Source organism: Armigeres subalbatus, chromosome 1, assembly GCF_024139115.2.
Source record: "Armigeres subalbatus isolate Guangzhou_Male chromosome 1, GZ_Asu_2, whole genome shotgun sequence".
Taxonomy (NCBI): domain Eukaryota; kingdom Metazoa; phylum Arthropoda; class Insecta; order Diptera; family Culicidae; genus Armigeres; species Armigeres subalbatus.
Genome location: NC_085139.1, coordinates 300,530,768 through 300,548,971, shown reverse-complemented (window position 1 = coordinate 300,548,971; position 18,204 = coordinate 300,530,768). Strand labels below are relative to the sequence as shown.

The window sequence follows — 18,204 nt, the reverse complement described above, 5'->3', positions numbered from 1 at the left end:
TCTACTGACAAGCTCACGAAACGGAAGATTTTGGACACTTTTCCTTGCTCTAGAAGTTGTGACGAGCTCGGTGATCTGATGGCTACCGCTTCTGCCTTATAAGCTGGGTAGGTTCAATTCCAGGCTCGTCCTTTTCCTACTTTGTATTTCTATCTTAGTTCTTTCTGTGTTTCACGTTCTACCAAGACGATTCCTACTGTTATAACCTTCCATACAATCCCAAAACCTCCCGTGGCACCTATGAGAGGTCGTAGAGTTCTCTGCATCTTTCTTAAGTAGGTGTCTAACCATCCTTCCCCTTCCTCAGCATTCGCAAGGACGTGGCCAGGACAGATCTCGACTATTGGATAGTGCATTGCTTCGATCCAAGAGATAGTGATTAGTCCCAAACCAATATCTGTGGTATCGGATGAAAGTGATGCTACTAACATACAATAGTCTTGGCTTCTACCACCTACGAATTTGTGCGAATTACTCAATGCTAATGCTAATTCTTGCTCTAGAAGTTGTTCGCTGTACTTTTCCGGGTTCAAGGTTATTGTTTCTTTAATTTGTGTCACACGCATTCCGAGGATTTGTAATATTCTGATTAATTAAAAACTGGAAAAAACTAGAAAACATATAGGAATTTATGGAATAAATTGTTTACAAGAGATTCAAATTTCTAACAAGAACAGTTATAAAATTGATAAATAATATAAAGTTCGGTTCCAACTTTTCATTTGCAATAATCAGGAAATCAATATTCGGGCAACGCCTAATAATATACCCTTTGTCGTCAACAGGGTTTGTTACTGACCAACGCACCTCTCAACAAACCTTTATCAGAACCCAAACACAATTTGACAAGAATCATTTGCCTTGCATGCTCTGATATTTCCGAGCATACGATGCTATTTTTTGAATAAGAGTTAGATTCTCAAATATTAAATAAAAGCAGAAACTATAATGGCATAAAAACCGAAAATCACAGAGATAATGCAAAATATCGGAATGAAAAGTTTGCAACAAAATTGTCTTCTTCTTTGTTGCTGACAAAAAAATTCGGATCTTTGTCATTATTATCTCCGACAAAAACAAAGCTTTGTCATTGGTTCTCTTTTGTTGCTTGTTTCGCATGCGCATCCAAGAAAAATTGATTCCCTGAAAAGGACGGATTTTTATTCTGATTTTGTTGTGCGCGAATTTTATAGCTCAGAATATCGAAAATTTTACTCCGTTTGAATGGAGGAGAGTTTTCCCACCATATTTTTTTGATGGTTGGTGTCGTTCGTGTGTGATATTGTTGGTCAAATAAATTAGTTGTTCGTGTCGCAGTTTACAGAGCATGGTCGATGCTTGACTAAACGAGGGATGGAGTCAATGTTCGTCATACTGCTTGACCGAGTGTACGCTGTGTAATACATTGCCCATTGCTAGCTTTTTTAGGGATATTAACCCAGAAGGTCATTCATTTCTTATGAATCGCGGCGCACGGCGGGCACTGCTTCTTTTATGCACAATGTAAATCTTGCGGTGGACTCGAATGCCCGTGACTTATATCATTCTGATGTCCGTGTTAGGAATGAACGAACGGGATAAGTTACTTCTGAAATTTTAACTGACTTTGACAAGAATTGAAATTTACAATAGCTTGTTGTTAAAAATGTTAAGTTTCAATGAAATTGGCAAATTGCTGAAGAGTATCCGAGTCGATTGATGTATAAATCATCGAAATCCATCGAAAGATAAAGGCGCTAGTAACGTTCGAAATCGATCCTTTCAGCGTAACGCTCTCGTTTTCCTAAAATTTAAATGGGTTTTAGGTTCTTAATTGTTGAGTACAGAGTTTAGATTCAGTCAGAATGAAAACGTTCCTCCGTGGTGCATAAAAGTTGGAAGAGTGACATATTGCTATAATCGTTTCACTCTGCAACATCAAAATCAAGATAGCAACAGTTGAAAAATAAAATTTGATTTAATATTTTTGTAGTTTATGTTTAAATCTTTTTCACAGTGCAAAACGTCTGCAACAGTTCTTTTGATAATCCTGAATAACCCTAAATCATATCACAAAACAAAATGAGAAGTACATTTTAATTCTACTGTCAGGAGTAAACATTTCTTGTTATTTGAACTATTTCCAAAACATTCGTTTCTTGACACCAGTTTTACAAATAAATCTCTTTTCAACAGAACTAAACAAACGTTTCAGAATCGTAAATAAACAACAATGACAAACTTAAAACAATACAGTTAGATAGAATTTTGAAATTTTTAAAATCAAAGCCGAATAGTTGAACCCGATAGACGCAGTTCAGAATTGTGAAATAGTTAGTTACTCCAATAATGGTGTGTTACTTCATTACTTCGATATTCATTACAAATCCGTCATCATTCGTTTTTCTTCCAAATTGTATTCGAATCGTGTAACGTCATCAAAATCGTTCAATATGGTGGTATATAAAGCTAAAATGCGACCGTGTATGTACGTGTTTGTGTGCGTCAAAATCATTGGATGTTTTCTCAGTTGTTTCGTTTGGGATTGAATAAATTCCGCACGAAACGTGCTATTGGAGGCTCATATCAACTAATTGAAATGGATAACCCCCCGTTGCGGTCCGAGCAGGCCGCGCCGAAGTGTGACTGCGCTGTCAGTTTACTGGATTAAAAAGGAAAACAAGGACAGAGGCGTGTGTGCGTTGTTGTGTGAAGTTAATTCGAAATCGATACTCTTATTTTTAATCAAATTCGAAATTGAAGTGAGTGAACGTCGAAAAAAAAAGTCGAAGAAAACCACGAAAACTGATGTCAATTATTAAATTTAATGTTAAGCGAGGTTAAAGTCCGCAAACAAGGGATACTGTAAATAGTTCTGAATTTCTTTTTCTTTCAAACTGCGATACAAGACTAAACTAAACACTTAAGGAATAACGCAAATCAATGAGAAGCATTACCGAAAAAAAGAAATACTTGAAATGTGATTGTCCTGTGAAAATATGATATCAAACTCGATTCGTTTTTGTACATAGTCTCAAACTATTGGTAGGTCGTAAGTTGTGGGTCGAATTTTCCTCTGGGACCGTCCGCCGGCAGTTCGGTTTCCTGTTGTACAGTTCCGTGTTGGGTAAATATTTGTTTCCACGCGGCAAAAATCGAGCTCTCCGGACATCCATGGCAGTGCGCGAACGTGTGCGCCATGGATGAACGGATTTCCGAACTGTCAGCACGTGCAATACGGCGGATCGTTTCGCAGCGAAAATTCTGAACCCGCGAACAATTCCATTAGAATTAGTGCAGTGGAAAATGGCTTGATGCGAAATCTTCGTGCCCCTAGATTTTGCAGGCGACTCATTTTTCTGTTTTGAGAGATTCAGACATAGACTAGGATAGCTTGTATGGAAAGCAATAAACAATTACAGCAAAGGCTTCTTCTCTTTCCCGCAGTGGTGTTTATTGGTTCGGGGAATGGAAGAACGTCCTCTGCTGTAGCCCCAGGACCAACGTCAAGAAATCCTCGCAAAAATATAGAAATTTTTCCAGTGTTTCGAAATCAATGTCGTTATGCAGACCATGCGGTAAATTAAAAGTGTATAAATCATCGTTTAATTTGCTATCATGTCATTTTGATCAAATATTTAAAAATTCATTCTTAGGAAGTTATGAAAAGGTATGAGATGTGTGACTGTAAATAGTAAATAGATGGTGGAAAAGTTTCTCACTTTTGTGCATGGAACGAATAAAATCAAGCCAATGACAATCGAAGTCCGACACAAGTCGGAATAACTTTTTCTCTTTGTTTATATAAGCCTCGTCAGCCAGTTGACAGATGCCACTCGTCGAACAAATCAAAACATGTCAAAATCGAAATAGGCAACGATCAAACGGGAATCGATTGATGGAGTAAAATGTGATCATAAACGTCAAAATTTCCTCTTAAGCGTGAAAAGAATAAATAAGAATAAACTAGTGCGTAGTAAATCGCGTACAGGGGATGTAAATAGTTATTAAAACTACTACAAAATACAGAGTAAAACAATTTACAAGCACCTCAAGTTTTGGATGGCAGTTCTTCTCTCCGCAAGTTTATCTCACGTAAAGTCAGAAACACGTTTTTGTCCGTAAAATTCAACACCGCAAACGTCGAGCAGCACCAATTTTTTGAATCAATTGAAGAGAAATCAAAAACATAAACAATAGAATTTGTTGACATCCCTGGTAGGAGACAGCCTCCAGTGTAAAGCGCGGAAAATAAACGCAAACCATACCTTAATAGAGTGTACAGAAAGTCACATAAAGGATAAAGGGTCCAAACAACTATAGTTGAGAGCAGAGAGGGAGTATAATCGAATGGAATTAACTAAAACAACTACAATAGATAAAGCAACAACTATCTTTGATAAGCGAAACAAAGCACTTAGTATAAGTGGATTGGTATTTACTTTTTTCAAGCAACATGTTGATCAATACAGAATCTGCAGTTGGTTTCACTTACTTTATGATGATCAGAGCTGAAAATGCCATAAAGTTCCTTCCTAATGTTCTTTTTGGCTTAATTTTTCTACGATACTAACTTAACTAGTGTATTGCAACAGCCCCTATTTGAATCGATTCTGTTGTCATTATTTTCAATTGAAATGCCTTTTAACGAGTCATTAAATATTAAATTATTTTACAGACAATTCACAGTTTTATGTATCAAACTGAATGCAGCTCGCTTGGCATTAAATCAGTGATTCAACTAACCAATTTTTGCTGTATTTTTGACTTCCAATCGTCTACTTTCAGTACTTCTGATCGATATTCAGAGTCGAATGAGAAATTATCACTTTCCGTTGTAAATCCACAACAATCAATATAAAAAGTGTTCAATACTAAAACGAATTTCACAGCGGCTTTTTGATAGGACCACGAGTCGGTCCTCAGTTTATCGATGCTTGAGTATTATTCATACTTGTTTTCCCCAAAATATCCTGGAACTTCCCTGAAGTCCTGTAATATGCGCTGCTCACAAGATTTCTCCCCGCGGGGAATAAAAAATGTTTCTAGTTCTAAACTATAACTGATTACACTTAAGGAAAGACACATTCCACACACCAGCCTTAGCCTCTTTAGCGTTACATCAATTCTAGACAAGTAATAAGTTATTTAACTACTTCCCCGTCCCTTAGGTTTTCCCTTTCCCAGTTAGGCAAATCACACAAGCAAACACGCTTTAGACAATTGAAGATGTAATTTATTTAAAACTAGGTCTTGTAGTACACTAAACAGCAAAACTAAAAATTACACATACACATCCACACGAGCACTCACACCGAAGCCTTTTTCGAGAAACTTACAAATACAAATAGAAGAGAAAGTCCTAAACAAGCTCTATTTATTCTATTTCCAAAGAGAGATTTTATTAGAAATGTGCACTTTGTACCTTACGTCCAACTTTTCGTTTTCTAAAAATAAACACTACCCGATTGTTGTGCTTTCTTTCTACAAACAAGAACTGGTTATAACAATTTGATTCTATATTTATAAAACGTATGAAGAACGAGAAAAATATGACAAATCAAATCAATACTGCGGATAAAAAATATAAACAAACAAATCACAACATTGAACAATAAACATAAGTCACGTTTTTTCTTTTATCTCACTCACACAAAAACAACACGAAACTGAACCATCACGGTAACTTTAATAAATTTAATAAACAATAAGAGCTAAGAAAACCGGCAAAACAAATAAACTGACAAAGAAAAAAATTAAGAAACCTAAATAGTAATAAACAGAATAATAAAATCTGTAATCTTCTTGAATCTCATAAAAAAAATAACGCGTTTTCGACTCCGACAGTCACTTTCAGTAGAGCAGAAAAGAAAACTCCTCGATCTCTAACTGACCGATAACAACGCAACGGTTGGGCGCCAATAATGTGACCAAAATCAGTTGACAATGCCACACACACATGCCCGCATCAACCGCTTCAAGGCAAATACCGCAAATTCCACTATTGACCTGCGTGGCGCCACCTCCCCGATCATCCGGGAGGAGGTTAGGACCGCAAACATTGTGTATTGATCACAGCGTGCGGGCACAAGTTTAGATCTGTTACCGCATTCGACTGCTATTTTTACAACACCCAAACCGAACGGTGCGAAAATAGCCGGCTCCGAACGTCAGTTTTGCTTCCACATGCCTACCGGCTCTGGATATAAATAAAACACCGTGCCGCGCTGTGTTGGATTCGAGTGACACAAACCTCAGTACGTATCACAATAAGTCGTATAGGGGATTTACGCACCTAGCGCGATGTTTATTCGGATGCAAGGCACAACATGCGCACGAAAATCGAAAGTTGTCGTCGGTTCTGTTTTGGTTCCACTGTTCTTCGTTTATCTTTGCAGTAATCAGTAAAAGATATTTCTGCAAGTAATGAGGAGGGCCTTGAGGTGAACTTCAGTTGAATTGTAAAAATGTCCCAAACGGCTTCACCAAATTTGGGAGCAATTAACAGAAAAGAGGATCATGTTTTGGAGATATCTGTTATGCAATTTTTTATCATTTCTGTATAAGGCCGATACAAATATTAAATTTATTTTATGTCACCAAAAATATCGAGGGGACAAAAAAAAAATTGTTTTACGGTTTTTATTTTTTTCAATTTTGAGCATTATGTATCACTGTTTTTACTTGGCACGAAATATGTCATTTATATACCATACATTTGTCACCAAGAGTGAAGTGAAAATACGAGTATATATCTCTATTGGCATAAATATTCTATATCCTATCAGGTCACGAATATTAAAGGGACTTGCTTACAAATTTCGTCTAAGATCCCTTGCAATATGTGGCTGACCCATTTCCATCCACGATTTCGAACATCTATTGTTAAGGGTATTTGGTATTTATCGATTGCTCAGCACACGATATCCAACTGTTATCGACGGAATTATAAATTTTAGACATCAACTGCGTTTCACGATAGAGTAGTACATTCGAATTTTGGTGCGTGTATCAATCCAATCTGGTTGGGTCTCCAAATATTTCAAAAACTCTCGAAGGTAGTCATTATGACTAATGCTTCCATCCCAATTTTGCAATCTGATGATATCAGACTGTCAAGATATTGAAATCTTTTGATCGTTCAGCTACTTCAAAGTTTGAGGGGCTGTTCTCGATGACACTCAACAACATGGTCCTGCTGCCGTTGATGGCAAGACGTCCCAAATAAGCATACGGTCAGCTCGTTGGGCCCACCTCGCAGAAAAGAGCGTTGCAGTACTGATATAGCGTTTCGTGATCATTAGCCAAATCGGAGTCGTCTAGGTGTTCCACAAAAATAAACTGTCAAACAGCTCAAGGTATGGCACACGGTCAATCGTACCTAGCAAGATCTTATCGATTACGATGAGAAGTAACAGTGGAGATAAAATGCGTCCTTGCTTCACATCAGCGACTGTTTGAATGGGGTCGGTGAAGCTACGACTCTATCTAAAAATCGCTTGCATCAATGAGCTCCACATAAATTTTCGTGATTCAGACAATAGAAATCCCTTCCGTTGTCAATGAATATTTAGCAAATAAAAGGACACTTCCACCTGTTTGACCTGCCTCAGAATGATGCCGATCGGATATTGCATAATAGTTGCTTCAACATTCGCACAGCCAGGGCCGGATTTATGGAAGCCGGGGGGGAGGGGCTGGCCCCGGGCCCCCACAAATCTTATGTACTAAAACCAACCTTTTTTGTACATTTTGGGGCCCCCACATACCGTCTGCCCCGGGGCCCCCTTCCGGCTAAATCCGACCCTGCAGACAACATAGGGTCAGCCCTGAACACCTCCGCCGAAAGCCGATCGACCTTGAGGGCCTCTTATGACTTCATGCGTCGGATGGCTGCTTATTGAAGAACACTGGTTGAGACTTGAAGAAGCTGTTCAAAGTGCTCGAACCAACATTTCAGCTTTCCAAGTCAGTGAGTAACGAGGCAATAATCTCTGGATGCTTTCCATCTTTCTTCATCGGTCAGGAAGTCCACCTATGCCCTGTCTGAAGCAGCGCCCGACTCCCACTTACATAGAAACATACCAAATACTAGTCCTACCCACTACTAGGTTTTCCAATCCGCCAGATTCACAATTCAGCCATCTTGGATTTTAGTACTGACCCTCGCCTTTTTCTCTTCCATGAATTTGGCAGATTGGAAACCTTGTGATGTATTAATCTTTGTCGTGCCAACTAAAAGCAGCTCCTGAGAAGTAGATCAAACGCTGCTGGCGGGAGTAGCGGATGCGGGTAGACTCCTCAGCCGACTATGCAAGGGGAGAAAAGCCGCAACAACCGGCGATAATCGCCTCCTCTACGATATTTCACGAAGTCTGATTAGAGCAAGGACAAATTGGTGGATGCCAGATAAAGACGCATGTCAGTCACTCATCGATCCAACTGATCAGTTTAAACGTTGGCTCGGCCACTTAGAACAACTTCTTCAAGACCTGACGACTTATCCTTATTCAGATATAGGGAAAGGTTGACAATTCTCTGACGGCAGCCGGTAGGATTCCGGCCCGGATGATCATGTGAGAATCATATTGTCATGCTTCGCATTATCCTGGAGCAGATCATTAAATTTCAAGAGTCCCTCCATTTGGCACTGATTAGCCACGGAGAATCCTTCGATCGTCTGAATCACAAAAAAAAACTGTGGGCGTCCCAAGGAAGTCTAGACAAAATCGAGAGTCCTGTGCAATTGAGTCGCTGAAGTGTTGTTGCTCATCGTAATCGACGAAATCAAGAGCCGCTCTAGCAGCCCACCACCATAGAGCAATCGAACGACCTCGACTCAGAAGATAATACTGCTCTACCATGTATAGTAAACTGAATGACCTGGCCGTACACTCCCACTCATCAACGTCAGCAAGACCAAATTGCTGTATATGAACAACTCCAACTACACGGTAGCCGGGCAAACAGTGGAGAAGGTCGAAAACCAAAGCCAGCCATCGTCGGGTGGCGGACCAAACTCAACATAGAACATGGAGATCCAATCGGCCCAGACAATACACCAAACCTCGAATACTCAACCTAACGTGAAATCTGTGATGTTATACGCCAGTGAGACTTTGGTGCGTATTAGCAGAGTTCATATAGATTTGCATGTATGCATCAGCCGATGTCTACAATTTACAGCCTGGTAGCCTCACAACTGGATACCGTAGCCCCATCGACAATGCCATCGAAATCCAATATCAATAACAGCTCCACAGTATGAATGGACGTAGGCCGGCCTCACACCACGTAAGAGCGCAGACGAAATCTACAAGCAAGCGCTGGACAGGAATCCGGCAGGATAACGCAACAGAGGCAGACCTGAGATATCCTAGCGACGAAAACCTAACAGAGAAATAAACGAAGCCGTTAGGAATCAGACTTCGGCCCAAGTCAAGGATGGAGAGAGAAGAAACCCATTCCCAGTGCCGTATAGCCTATGTACCAATGTAACAATACCCATCACTCTGTTTACAAAGTAATAGAGCTTATTTTTGAACTTGTTTGGAAGAGTGTTTTATCTATCTTTCTTCTTCTTCTATATACATAAAAATGAATTTCTGTCTGCCTGAACCTTATAGACTGGGAAACTACTGTACCGATCAGTGTAAAAATTTGTATGCAGATTTTTTTGAGGCCGGGGAAGGTTCTTAAGATGATTCGAGACCTCTCCCCAGTCTAGAAGGGGGGCTCCCATACAAATGGAACACCAATTTCTTCATAGCTCGAGAATGAATCAAGAAAATGGAACCAAATCTGGCATGTGGAGGTTTTGGAAGGGAAGATATGTTTCAGTGGTGGTTCGAAACTCCTCCCCCTTCTGGAAAGAGGAGCTCTCATACAAATGAAGCATAAATTTCTGCATAACTCGAGAACTAATTAATTTTAGGCGAAACGAAGTTTGTCGGGTCTGATAGTTTTTCATAAAACAAGAGTAATTTTAACTCTCAAAAAGCAAGGTTGTATTCCGTGTAAGGTATTTAAAGGCGAATCTACAACCAGACATCTCAGATCGTGCCTCAGATGAGCCACAATGACCCCGCAGCACACCCGTGCATGTTTCTTGCATGGGTGAATTTAGCGTCCTAAATCCTGTCTATGAATTTGTCCGAAATCGTATATATGCCGCTAACAAGCATGGCATTCCAATAATTTTAGGAACGTGCCCGACTAGAAGGTCATATCAAAATTATATCAACCTATGTTATTATGTTATGCTAAAATTCTATAACAAAATTTGTTAGAAACATGGTGCAGGATGTTGTTAAAATATCTAAATTTCTATAAAAAATTACACTACTAGAAACGAAAAACTATCAAATTTTGTTACAATTTTATCAAAAAAATAACATATTTTGTTAGAAATTTATTACAGAATCAGAAACAAAATATATTGTTAGTGCAGTGGGAAATGTTTACAGGTCGTGATAGGTCTCCAGGTTCTGATCAACAATCAGAAATTTTTGTTTTTGCCTGAACAAGAATATTTTTCGAGAACATGAAACATTGCAATAAAGGCAACCTTTTCAAATTATATCAGCGTTGTGATATCTATGGCTGGGGGACTTTGCTATATCTATTTTAATTGCCTACTGTAGGGCAATTCGGTGTTGAGCCTATTTCAAATCATATTATGATAAAATCCTGCTACAACATTTGAAAGGGGCTGTCCATAAACCACGTAGACTCTTGAGGGGGAGGGAGGGGTTTCGGAAAAGTCTACGTTAGTCTACGAAGGGGGACGGGGGGTAAACTAGAAGTCTACGTAGACTTTCTTATTTTATTTTTATTTTTTTGAAAACATTTCACACAGCAGCTTTGTGCAAAGTTCACTTGTTTGATTTTTTTTTAGATTTTTCCGTTTTTTTGCCGACTTGACCGAAATAATCTCTCGAATTTCTCCAGAAAAATCTTATGGATTTCACTGAAGTAATAGTCTGAACTACAGTTGAACAGCAAATTCTTCTGTGTTGAAAATTCTATAGAAATTTTCGAAAAATGTTCAAAATTTCCACTTGGATTATATTACAGATTCTACTAAAATATCTTTTAATTTTCGACAGGAACTTCTTTAGAAACTACAAATAATTCTTTAGAATTTCCACGGAAAATTATGTCGCACTTCAACGGAAAATTCTTTAGAATTTACAAAGGAAGCATTTTGGCATATCCAACAAAAAGTCTTTGAAATTTTCAAAAGACATTCTTTGGAACTTGTAAGGGAAATTAGATTTAGCTAAAGATTTTCTGGAAAGTCCCTGTGAATTTTTTCTTAATTTCGGAAGTTCTCGGAATTCTCATGAGGAATTACGTATAAAAACAGACATAGGGTGGCTGTACCAGTAATAGTGAGTCTAAGCGCTATCTAAAATTAAAAACTAAATAAAATATATTTATCTAGCATAGTCGTACATAATTTTATGAGATTATCATTCATAGAGATATAAACATATATGTTATACTCTGAAATAGCGTATTTCCCAGCTAATTTATGAGAAAAATTGATAAATTTAAAATGGTGTTTGTTCCAGTGATAGTGGCAATGTTCCAATAATAGTGAATGATGTTCCAGTAATAGTGAAATCAAATTTTCAAATATTTGTTAATAGATCAAGTTACTTACTTCGACGTGAAAAGTCTACAACACGTTCAACTTTTCGCAAGTAAACTGCATTCAACTGAGATAACCAAATAACTTGTCCAATCTAAACTTTTTATTAAATTTATGAAAAGACAGGAACACCGTCTTCGACCTGAGGTCGTACAGAGTGAACACTTAGCACCTAGTTTGAGACAATGGACAGGACACAACATCCAGTGGATCGGTGAAGAACTTTTCGTATCACGGAAAGTTTTCTTTTTACCGGGGCAGGAAACGAACCCACACTCCATAGCACATGCGACTAGACGGTTGGCGTCAGTAACTGCCCAGCCACGAAGCCCACAAGTTTGAACAAGTTTAACTTTCTTTCAATGCTAGTTATGTGCATCATAGCACATTGAATAAGTGACACGACATTTCAAAGTGAATGTGAAACAATTAGGATTATTTCGTACTTGAAGTTTATGGCATAAATATAAAAACAACATTTAAATCAACAATTCATGTTTGTATAGAATAACAAGATGTAATGTAATAAGAATTGGGAAGAAGGCAGTACGCTACTCATATTTGATGCTCAGAAAGCTTCAGAGCTTGTAGAAGTTCGAGTTTATCTTTCTTAACTTCATCCGCTTTCATCTGCTTATGTTTCCTGTTGAGTTCTCGTTCGTTTTTTCTGTGCAATACTTCCTGACGCTTCTGTTCGCGGAGCTCCGATGTCCGCTTCTTCATTTCCTCCCTCTCTGCAGACTTTTTTGCTTTCATTGCTTCAGCAAGTTCCTTATTTCTTTTTCTTTGCTCAGCTTTCTCCTTTTTATCCTGCAATAAGTTTTCTTTTTCCAATTCCAAACGACGAATTTCGTTTAGACGTTCCTCTGCTGTCAGAATCGGGAAAAATTTCCGAGCATAATTTCGATGTTGCTTGCTTCGTTTTGGTGTTGGTGGCCTTCCTTTTATCTTTACTCTGAATGACATTACTATTCGTCAGTACAGATGCTGTTCCCCGCATAACTCATTTCCACTGACTTCGTCACCAATAGTAGCATTGTCTTGAATAGATACTTCGGTATTCGGCACAGGCTGACCATCTGAAACACTAATATCTGTTTCACTCATGCCACCTACAGGTAGCAGCGACAGTTGTGGTGCCAGCAGTTTCTCGTACAGAGAACGAATAATTTCTTCTTCTTCAGTCAAGCTTTGATGAGTTCTTATCCTTGATAGACGTTCGGTACCTATGTCGTCTAATGCTTCCTTAATCGTACCGATCGGAATTAACACGTAATCTTGGGAGATATCGATGTCCACACAGTCGGGTGTTGGCGACTGATCATTTGGTACCGTTATTGTTTGATCCAAGTTTGTGGCATCGCATGATAGTTCACCTACAGAAGTGTCATTGACAGGCTGTGCCAAGCATTTTGTGAAGTCAACGTTTTCTGGACCAAAGGGATACAATCCACACGTAAAAACCGTTGATGATACTGGGTTGTCTAATTCCTGAGTCCATTGCTCTCTGAAGTACAGACGGAAAATGCTGCAACGACAATATATCTCCCCCATTATCCATTCGCCACTCTATGACAGCTGATTTCCACGCGCTTTTTAATGGCTTGAATATTGCAACGTCCGCTGGTTGAGTTATTCGTGTCGTGTTCGGATAAAGTGCTACTAAAACGATTCCAAGATCCAAACACAAAACTGCTACTTCCTGCGCTGTATGTGACGAGTGTCCGTCGAAAAAGTAGATGATCGGGAATTTGACTTTCTTCTTGAGAAGGAAAGGATAGAAAATTTTCCTCACGTACAACATAAAATTTTCGACGTTCATCTAACCATTTGGACTTTTTCCAACTCCCCATTCCCCAGGAAACTGGTGAAGGGTTTCTGGACGGATCCTCTGAGCCGGTAGAATCACATCCGGCGGAACAACGCTCCCGTCAGCTCCAAAACTGAACATTACAGTTACGTTTGAATGTCCATCGGCATGCTGAACTTCATACACATTTTTGTTTCCCGTTGTAGCCAGCACTGCCTTGGTAGTAGGATGCAAGAAAAATGAAGTCTCGTCCCCATTGTATACTCTCTGAGGATCTTCAAGGGCGTCCGATAATCCTTCGCTTACCAAGTAGTCCCCAACCATTTTAAACCAACCTCTAATGTCCGATTCAGATACCTTTGAGCTTGCGGCTGTTACTTGTTCTGGAGTTCTGACTGTGATGTCATTGTGACGAGCCAGAAACCGGGTGAACCATTTTCTTCCTAGAAATTACCGAAAAATAAATATTATTGTATACTCTTTCAATCGGGTTTGTACACCTACCTGGTACGTTATCTTTAAAATGATTAGGTCTACCACAGGAATTGAAAAATGACTTTATTTTACTTAATAGAGACTGTTTTACCACAGGAAAACCCTTGCGCTCCATCGCTTTAAGCCATGCTACAATTTCCCGTTCCTCTTCCGGAGAAAGAATTGTTGGAGGCCCTTTAGTCAATTTTTCGCTCCATTTTCCACTCATGCGAAAGCGGATAGTTGACTCAGGTATTCCGTGCAGTCTACACGCACCATAAATAGTTTTTTCTCCATTTCTGATACTTGCGAGGCACTTTTGAACATCATCTTCACTGTAGAAATGAGGCACTCTGTTCCTGCGGCGAATTTTCTTTTGTTGTTCCATCCTACAATATAATTAATCACTAATACAAATTACAGCTACAACATAAACTAATTTTAATTACTTTCGTGCAAAACTGGATGTAACAGCAGCTGTTGTCTCGCTTCGAAGCCGGAATCACTTGTAGGTGCACTGCGAATTAAAATTTGTTTACATCTGACAGGATGCAAATCTAACCTCAAAGATACAACTTTAACACTGCCACTGTTATAGGAACAGAAGTGCCTTCATGGTTCCTATAGTGGAGTTTGCGTTTTACGGACCAATTTGCTATTAGTTGTATGTTTTATGCATGATTCTTGTTCATTTCTTTCCCTAGATTAATTCTATATATCAAGTTCTTGTAAAAAATATATTTATGTATGATTTTTTGCCTTATGAAATTTCATTGATTCGTTACGATTTTCGTAAGAGTTGAGCTTAAAAAAAATTGGCAAGCTTAAAAAAAATTGGTCCAAATGTGTCGAATACACGGGTTTAAAAAATATTAAAATTCGTCCAATCATAGATATATTCCTAAATATTTACGAGAAATGTTCCGTTATATAACATAGCCGCAAAATCTTTGGAATGAATAATAAATGTTACACTACCACTATTACTGGTACACTCACTATTACCGGTACACTCACCCTACATATAAACGAAATTCTGTCGATGTCGATGGGAAATTGTTAGAAATTTTCTCAGCAATTTCTTCGGCAGTTCTCATGCAGATTCTTTGGAAATATCAATAGAAAATCTTCAACATTTTTCAAAGAAATTGTTGAAAACTTTCACGAGAAATTATTTGAATTTCCTACCAAAAACTATTGAAGTTTCCACAAAAAAATATTGCAATTCTTGTAAGAAAGCATTTGTAATTTTCATGAAAATTTATTCGAAATTTTTACGATAAATTCAATGAATTCAAAAATTCAACTGAAAATTCTCCATAATTTCCACCGAAAATTATTCGGAAAACTCTTTGGAATGTCCATAGGATTTTTTTTCAAATTTCCGCAGGATATCGCTCCTATTATGCAAGAGAAATTTCAAAATATCGTACCGTTTTGGCTCATATCCCAAACACTCGCTTTTAAACAGCTATTTTGGCGTTATTTATGTAATTTTCTCCATAGAAGCTTGAATTCTTTTGCAATATTGATCTTCAGTGAAAAATTAAGTTTCAGGGCGCTAAACGCCAGTGTTCGGGATATGAGCCATGTTCGAAATTTGAGCCAAAACGGTAGGTAACCATTCTGAAATTCCACGGGAAATAATTTTAAGTTTTCACGGAAAATTACTCGGCACTTTAACAGGAAAACTTTTGGAATTTAAAAAAAATCTTGGTGTTTCAACGGATGATTATTTGAAGGGATTTTCAAGAAAAACTTGAATGGATGAAAACTGGAATGTATGATTGACATTCTCGCAATTTCAACTCGAATTTTTCGAAATTCTGAAAATTCTTCGGTTTTCTACAAATTTGAACCGGCACGAAGAATTATAGGTTATCAAATTCAACAGAAATGAAATTAATTGGCTTCGAGATTTAGTTTCAACCACGAGCTATGGACAGATGATTAAAGTTGATTTCGTTTTGGATTAATATTTGTTTTGTTGGATTTTGTTCAGTTTGATTTCGTTATGTTTGAAATTTGAATTTTACTGTAATGTTCACAATGGATATGGAAATGGATTTGAATAGCTGAATTGCTGGAAACGTGATTGATTTCCATATTTTTCCAATCACATATGATGGTTTGTAAAATTTGAAAAAGTCTACGTAGTCTTCAAGGGGGTGGGGGAGGGGTTTCAGTAAAGTCTACGAAAGTCTACAAGGGGGGAGGGGGGGTTTGAAAATGTGAAATTTCGGTCTACGTGGTTTGTGGACAGCCCCAAAGATAATGCTGCCAAGAACAAAATTGTATCAAAATAAGTTATAAATATCACAATATGTTAAAATTGTGTTCAGTTTCTGTTATGCTCTTCTAGTCGGGTGGGCATTCTAATATGACGTGCTCCACCGATTCTACTTAAGACTTCACCTATGTATTCCGTATATGTAGTCCGGGAAGTTTTCAATTTCGAACCTTTACAAGAATTTGCACTTTTCTAAAAAAAAAAACAAATTTTCTTCAGAAATAAGTTTCAGTATTTTTTTATTTATATAAAATTTTGTATTAAATTCACTACTGGATAAAAATATGTTACAAATATTCATATTCTTTGTTTGCTCTAAACGTTCTTTGCTATCATTTTCCATTATTATTTAAAATTCTGCACGGAATAATTGCATTTTGGACTTTTTTTTCGTTTCCTTGTTATTTTTTATTCCCCCCCTCGTACCTTCCAAGAGCCGTCGGACATAAAATAAATTTAATATTTGTATCGGCCGAAATTCTTGCAATATACGAAGGGCTGCGCTGCCCATGATCGCATATTCGTAACACTCGCATTTTTGTTCATTTTGTAAAAAGTCTGTGAATCGTTCAGAAAGCTCAATTTACTGCATCTAATCCCACAATAGTAAAACAAGCTTTACTACTTATCTTGCTTATCTGTGATAAGCTGGAAATGATTGAGTTTGTACATTGAAAAATTGATTGTATTTTTCAATCTTCAATCAATAGGAAACAAATTCTTCCTGTTTATCCTGGATATTCCTCGACGGACAATCGGATTTGAAAACATACTACTGATAAAGAAAGAATCTCGCTCATCCACAACAAAAGAATTGAAATATGGTGGTTTTTTGCAATTTGAGGACCTAAATACAGGGGTTAGACAAAAAGGTTAAGATAGGCAAAATTTAGTCGAAGTTCAAATCAGCATAACTTTGCGTAGAATGATCCGATTTCGATGAAACCGGGACCTTCGGACGCGGAAACTCTTCTAGTATACTGTCCTCATGCAAAACCTCAGATTGGCCCTTGGCCACCGGAGATGTTCCGGGTTTTCCGAGGGTATGTTAAAAATGCATTTTTTTCTTCTGCTTGTCGTTTTATCTGACGTTTACTGCCATCATGTTTTATACTCTCCCTGAAAACTAGAACTAATAAGCTGACCAATGCTAGCTGCAGATCGAAAATTCGTTTGGTACACGCAAAGATATGGCCGTTTTCGTAAAATTGGCACGGGATTGGCCATACACCCTGAACAAATGTCACTTTCGCAGAACACCCGGAACCTGTTACAAATTGGCCAGAGAGTCTTACAGTCACCATAATGTATCTCTAATAAAGATCCTATATTCATCGTCTTGGGAAAACATGAATTTTGACACTCATATGTGCATAGTTCCAGACGGTGCCAAAACCGGCCCCTCCTGGAATGCCCATGGAACCTGCTATAAGGGTGGACACTATCATTCTGGAAATGTTTCTGTAATCATCGTCTCGCAAAGCCATGAACATAGATACCCATATTTGCATTATTCCAATCTGTTATCATTTCATCATGTTCCCGGAACCGTTTTTACGGAAATGGTCATATCTCTGCGTAGTTTTGATGGATTCTCGATCTACAGCCACCGTTGGCCGGCATATTAGTTCTAGTTTTTGGAGAAAGCATAAAACATGATGAAAGTAAACGTCACATAAAATGACAAGCAGTGGAAAAAATGCATTTTGAACATACCTTCGGAAAACCCGGAACATCTACGGTGGCCAAGGACCAATCTTAGGTTTTGCAGGAGGGCAATATACTAGAAAAGCGTCCGGTTCTGATGGTCCTGATTTTATCAAAATCGGATTATTGTACGCAAAGTTATGATGATTTGAATTTCGACATAATTTTACCTATCTCAACCTTTTTGTCTAACCCCTGTACTGCCGTCATACGCATATTTGTCCCATGTTTGCTGGGATTTCCTATGTACATGGGACAATTATGCGTAGAACGGCAGTGTATATGCAG

General features: G+C 38.2%; 1 protein-coding gene across 1 annotated transcript; it reads right to left on the bottom strand.

The window, feature by feature from the left end:
* Positions 1-12,610: 12,610 nt before the first annotated feature.
* LOC134207517 (uncharacterized) lies at positions 12,611-14,307 on the bottom strand. Its single transcript, XM_062683222.1, is given in 3 exon segments — positions 12,611-13,011; positions 13,100-13,888; positions 13,950-14,307. Coding segments are annotated over 3 exon segments (1,548 nt in total).
* Positions 14,308-18,204: the final 3,897 nt, after the last annotated feature.